At 42.6% G+C, this 6,159-nt stretch overlaps 1 protein-coding gene across 2 annotated transcripts in view; it reads left to right on the plus strand.

The window, feature by feature from the left end:
* The window catches only part of DCP1A (decapping mRNA 1A), a 44,839-nt gene extending 40,761 nt beyond the window's left edge, over positions 1 to 4,078 (plus strand). For both annotated transcript variants that reach the window (XM_086367534.1, XM_086367535.1), the window contains one exon: positions 111 to 4,078. In XM_086367534.1, the coding sequence (XP_086223660.1) occupies positions 111 to 191 (81 nt within the window). In that variant the 3' untranslated portion in view covers positions 192 to 4,078. The remainder of the gene's footprint in view (positions 1 to 110) is intronic.
* The last annotated feature ends 2,081 nt before the right edge of the window (positions 4,079 to 6,159 follow it).

Raw genomic sequence — 6,159 nt, forward strand, 5'->3', positions numbered from 1 at the left:
GGGATTCTTGGCATAATTAGTTATACAGAGCACGTATATAACTTCTTCCTAAGCTGTTATCATGACAGTAAGCTCTAAGGAGGTAAACGTGACATGACCATCTCTTCCAGAATGATTCCAGCTTCCTCAGCACACTTCATGAAGTCTACTTACAGGTTCTGACCAAGAACAGAGACAACCACAACCTATGACTAGAGCAGAGTAATTCTGAAGGCAGAATGTCGACCTCAGAAACAAACAGGCCTCATCATGGAAACTTCTAAACGGAACATTGAGCTTTGAGAATTCTAAAATTGAGCCTATGAGAAAGAGACTCATTGCTTAAGAATGTTTTCCAAGTGACGTTCTCAGTGATAATGGAGGTTTCACTGTGAAGCATCACCAGCAGACCTTTGTTTTGGGGGTAAAAAAAAAGACCATTGTGTTCAGTTGTGTGGGTGTTTTCATCAGCTCTAAACAAGTTTGTGAAATAAGGAATCTGATTTTCAACTCACTTTCGTATTCAAGGTCTTGGGGAAAAGAGGTCACCAGCCCTGAGGCAGTCAGCCCAGCCCGTACCCCCATTCCCCTCCCTCATTTCCAACTAAAAACTTGAGCCTTGGGCTGGTAGTCAAGTTCTGAACAGAGCAAAAGTCGGCTCTGTGCAAAGTAGCTTCGGGTTTTAAGGGTCAGCAGCTAAGCTGGCAAATTAGGACTGGTTTGTCCAAGTGAAGTGTATTTTATATGAATGCCCCTTTGGGGCCTTAAAAGTTCTGAAGTTTATTAATTGTATTCTGTTTTTAAGTGTTCCCGGTGATGCCACGCAAAGGGCTTCCCCTGTGCGGATATGTTTGAATAGGGCCCTGCTGGCCCTGTGCTGAGGTGGGAGCGGGCGTGGCACACCTTTGGAGTAAAGGCTGGGACTGGTAAGACCCAAATTCTATCAGAAATCTTCACTTTAAGTTAAACTCTCCAATGGTTTTGAAAATGTTAAGCTTGTGTGTGAATCATAGCCTTATTTTCCTTTTCTGTCTAAACACAGTGAGAGGTCATTGTTAATTGTTTCCCTTAACACTTTGACAAAAGGACCAGTGGACCAATCTGACAAAGCCATTCTGGTTCCATTCCTCAAGTCTACTGAGAATAGTTTTAAAGCTATGCAGAAAAGGGAACTGTTATTCACACTGCCCTTACTTTATTATAGAATATGGAATTAAAAACCAAGTGTGATATTCTGAACTTTACCAATGTATTCTTAGGCTGTGAGTACTTCTGCAGCCCAAAGTCTGAAAATATGTAAAGATGCTTTGTTATGCTGCTATTGATCTGCCATGATTTATATTTATTCTTTTATGGCATGTAATGGTGATTAGTAATATTTTAATGTAGATTTGATTTATTTCAGCAATAGTAATTTTAAGATATTCTTTGAATGAAAGTGTCTTCGTTTCTATGATACAGGTCATTTTGTAGTATTTAACCAATTAAAATGCACTGCTTACTTTTCTGAGCACTATTTAATGATGGGATAAAAACCCAATTGGCTCAACCAGCTAGCTTAAGGATTAGCTGTGAATAATGCTGACAGATATGATGGTTCCTTGGGAACAATCATTTAAGCTTTAATGGTAACTCAATCATAAATCCATAGGTTTTTTTCCTTTTAGCTGAGATTTTAGAAAATTACTTGTGAATTACATACTTGTTTTAGTTTGCGCTTGTTTTCTGTTTTCTGTTTTTTAGCATAAAGAATACCTTGATTGGCTTTTGTTAATCTAAACGTGCCTCCTGGGCAACTTTTCTGCTTCCAAATTTAGTGTCTTCTATTGTGTCTACCTATTATTTGTGAATTGTGCAGAAGTCCAGGAAGCGTCTAAGTTCTCATACTCAGTTAGGAATTAGGAATAGTTTGTTTTCAAAGGTAGTGTGTAAATTCAGCAACCAAAAATGAATTGCTTGCGCATCACCAGGAAAGAGATAGTTACAGTAAGGTGTGAAATGTCGCTGACCCCAGGAGGTGGTGTCCAGGGCGCCCCATGACTATTCTCCGAAGACAGTTGCCCTGGCAGGCTGGCATGCATCCAGGTGTAAGTCTCTATGGGCTTTGGAAAGCGGGAGAATCGAGGGGTTCTTGTTATGATAGATGTTTGAGTTGAAATGATGCTTTGAGTAGGGTCAATATTACAAGACAGTTGAGAGACTGTCCTGAAGAGGGTCTGTAATCAAATCTGTTCATTTTCACCCTTTAATTCAAGGAATGAATAGGATAGACAGTAGAGAATCTGGGATGAGGTTTCCTTAGTGTGAAAGTAAACTTTTAAGTGCCCAAGTCATGGAGACTTGAAAAGGGTAAGCCTGTTTCAACTCCCAAATTTTTGTATTCAAAGCATTTTGAAAATTCAGAAGCCAGAGGTTCACCGTCATGAGAACCAGGAAGTTCAGGCCAGAATGAGTCAGTAGAGAAGTCAGGCCAAGCCTGAACAGTGGCAGTTGGATGACCCTGGGCCAAAAGTCACAGTTCAGTTGCCTTACCCCTCATTCAGACTTCTGTCCAGAACCTCATGCTAGTTTAGGTTGCATGTTTACATTGCTGCAGTAACTTTACTGGAATCTTAAGTTTTAAACCTTAGTTGAGTCAAAATGGACACCAAAACAGAGACGCTTCTTGCTAGGTTTGCAGAACTCCAGGTGCCCTGCACTTAGGTCACCGTGTCTGTCTGTAGAGCCCCTCACCCGAGTGGGTGGCCCTGCTCTTCTTTTCTTGCAGTTACCGTGATGTGTTTTGAGTGGACTCCCACCCCCCAAACAGCCTCGTTCCTTTAAGGCAGAAGCTCCTCCTCATTGTGCATCTCCCCCCAGGTTGGTAAGGTGTGACTTGGAATCCCATGTTGTCCAGTGACTGTCAGCTCCAGGAGTAGCATTCATGCCATCTGCATGTGAATGTGAATGTCCACGGCTTACTTTGGAAGGCTTTTGGGAGCTGGGTTTTGTTAAGAGCCCAAGTTGACCTGGGTACTTCTCTGCCAGAGGAGGCACAGGCTTAGTTGAGAATAGGACCCGATTTTGCATGTCAAGAATTGTTCTTTTTCCACCTGTGTGTTCTTGTAAAAAATCTTAAACCCCATCAAATCTACTAGGTAAATATTTTTAAACCATGCAGCTTTATTACTCTCCTCCCCAAAGAATGTAGTTTGACATTTTTCTCATTTTGATAGTAGAGGCCATAACTGCCATTGTATTACTAATAATGCAACATGAAATTGAAGGTGCCTAACTGCTTAAAAAACAAAATCAGCCATCATACTGTAACTCTGGGCAAAATGAAACACAGAGGAATGAGAGGCGGCACAGGCACGGGTAGGCTCGGTCCGTGTGAGTGAAAACGAGGACTCACAGGGACGTGTGTCCTGCATTCTTGCTGCACGTTTGCTGCTGAGCACATGTTTCTTTCCTACCTGTCTTTGGTTTTCTTCAGTTGTATTCAAAGGGCCTGCTGGAACCAGTAGCGCCCTGCGTTTTCAGGTGTCTAAAATGTTAAGATCTGAAAGAAGTAAAGCAACTTACACTGTGCTCTTTAAAAGGTGTGCTTGAGAACATTTCCCTGAGTGGGCCGTCGCCTCCAGGAGCCCTTTTTTTCAGCAAGAGAGACATGTGCAATGTTTCACTTGGCTTTGTGTGTGACATCTTCATTTGAAATGCTCTGATGCAATACCGTTCACTTTGAAAGGGGGAAATGCAGAGTTGTGTTTCCCTTTTATCTGTGTGATTCCTTCAGAAACATGTTTTTAAAATATATGTTCTCAATGGTTTTTTATTCTGTATTCCTGCTTTGGCCATGTGGCTCTCATGACCTTCAGTGTACCAGTCTCATTGCCCTGAATGTGGGCCTGAAAAGCTCTGGGACTGTGGCAAGATTTTTGTTCCATGAGCGCAATGCAGCATCATTAACATTTTTAATGGTATGGATTTTATACCATCTGTGTATGTTTGCAAATATTAAGTTATTACCTGTTTTCAGATGAGCATTTTTCATCCTAAATTTTATATGTTTGCAAATATATTTTTTTAATAAAAGTTCAAAACCAAGTTTTAGCACCTACTCAATTTTAATTGTGTTTTTATTGAACTTAAAGACTTAGGAACTTTTGGATGAGTTGCCACACTGTGCTAGAGCCCCTCCTACTGCTGAGAGGGAGTAGGGTGAGACAACAAAACAAATCCATTTATTCCCAAAAGGTTTCCCCAGATAGAGGGAACAGGTCTAATCAGGACGAGAAATAGTCTTTTATAGGGGACTTTTATCTTCTGAGTCATTTCTCAGATGCACTCATGTGCCTGGTGTCTAGGTTGATAAAGAAGGAAAGAGGGAGAGAAGAAAATAAACTGTGATTGTTATGGGAAATAGGGAAGAGGGTAGAAAAGTGTTAATCATATAAGTCCCTGATAACTGTTCACATTAAGTATTGGGTTGGCCAACCCAGTATGTTTCCAAATGAAATTCTCCCTAAAATGTTTGCTTTACCTGCCTGCTTTCATAGAGCAGAGCATATGCTTAAACCTTGCTTTATGACTTGTTTACTTCATGAGTGGCTCAGATGGTAAAGCGTCTGCCTACAATGTAGGAGACCTGGGTTCAATCCCTGGGTCGGGAAGATCTCCTGGAGAAGGAAATGGCAACACACTCCAGTATTCTTGCCTGGAAAATCCCATGGACGGAGGAGCCCAGTAGGCTACAGTCTATGGGGTCGCAAAGAGTCGGACACGACTGAGCGACTTACTTTCTTTTCTTCTTATGACTTTTATACACACACTCAGTCACCACTAATGCATGCTCATTCAACACATAAACATTGCAACTATTTTCTTGATCTTCACAATAACCCATTTTAGAGAGAAGGGAGTTGAAGCCAAGAGTGACAAGGATGTGCCAAAGGCTGCTGCTTATTAAGCCAGCACTGAGTTAAGGACCTGAAGCCATGCAGACTGGAGGGTTGGTCTAGAATTCCTTTCTTGATTCCATTGCCTCCATGATAAATTATTCTAGATTGCTGTTGCTGGGGCTTTTATGTATGTCAGAGCTACAGGAGGCAGCCTGTCTCTCCTGGATGAGCAGCTGGAAATCCAGCCACGGGGTTTCCTCTAAGGATGAAGCAGGGTTCTTGGAAAGCAGAAGAGAAGAGCAGCAGGAAACAGTCACTAAATCAAGCAAACCCTGGAGCCCAGCCTGCATTCCCTCTTTCAGACACTGCATCTCTGGTATCTGTAATGGGAAGAAGTCAACAAGTTTCTAAAGGGCTTAAATCCATTCAGGATCCTCAACCTCCTAGACTTTGCTGCCATACTCAACGCAAATAGAACTCATGACATAAGCCTCCTACCTGGCAGGAGGATGGGGCTTCCACACATCAATTCAGGTTCACCAGGCAAATAAATTCTCTGCGGATGGCTGCTAAGAGATATGTTATGCCCAACTGGTAGAATGGCTCAGAAGGAGGTGATAACAAGAGCAACATGACAGTCACATCATGTTTCACAAACATTTCTTTCAGTTAAGTTGGAATAAATTTGAAATACAGTCCCATGAGTAATCATAACCAACATGTGTTGTGTGCTGTGTGATTGTGTGCATTATTTGTTAATCTTCCCCACATCCCTGCGAGGAGGAGGCCATTCAAAGTGCAGCCTCCAGAAAGGGCTCGAAACTCACCAGCTTCTGTCATCCTGAGAAGGGGAAGAAGGGGTACGGGGTCTGGTTAGACTGATGTCAGCCCGTCCATCTGAAAAGAGCTCCAGAACGTGGAGCCGAGAAGGCAGCCACACTCCATAGGAACTGGTGTCTTTGTACCCAGGTCCCTGCCACTCCAAAAAGATGAGTCTGGCATTGCTTGAGCCCTGCCAGAGCTCTAGAGACACCCTCAACAAGCCACACGCCATTTTCTGTGGAGTTTCTCACAGTGTTGGCAATGGGGCCCTGGCTTCTGAAGCAAGTACAAAATCTGGATCCCTACACATTTTGCGACCCAAGCCCCGTTTATTGTTTCTGTATCTGGCATCTGAGTTGATGCTTTTGTACTGCGGTGCTGGAGAAGACTTGAGAGTCCCTTGGACTGCAAGGAGATCTGAGCAGTCAACTCTAAAGGAAATCAACCCTGAATACTCACTGCAAGAACTCATGCTGAA

This window comes from Bos grunniens, chromosome 22 (assembly GCF_055505025.1).
Source record: "Bos grunniens cultivar Pamir isolate PY7600 chromosome 22, Bosgru_T2T1.0, whole genome shotgun sequence".
NCBI lineage: Eukaryota > Metazoa > Chordata > Mammalia > Artiodactyla > Bovidae > Bos > Bos grunniens.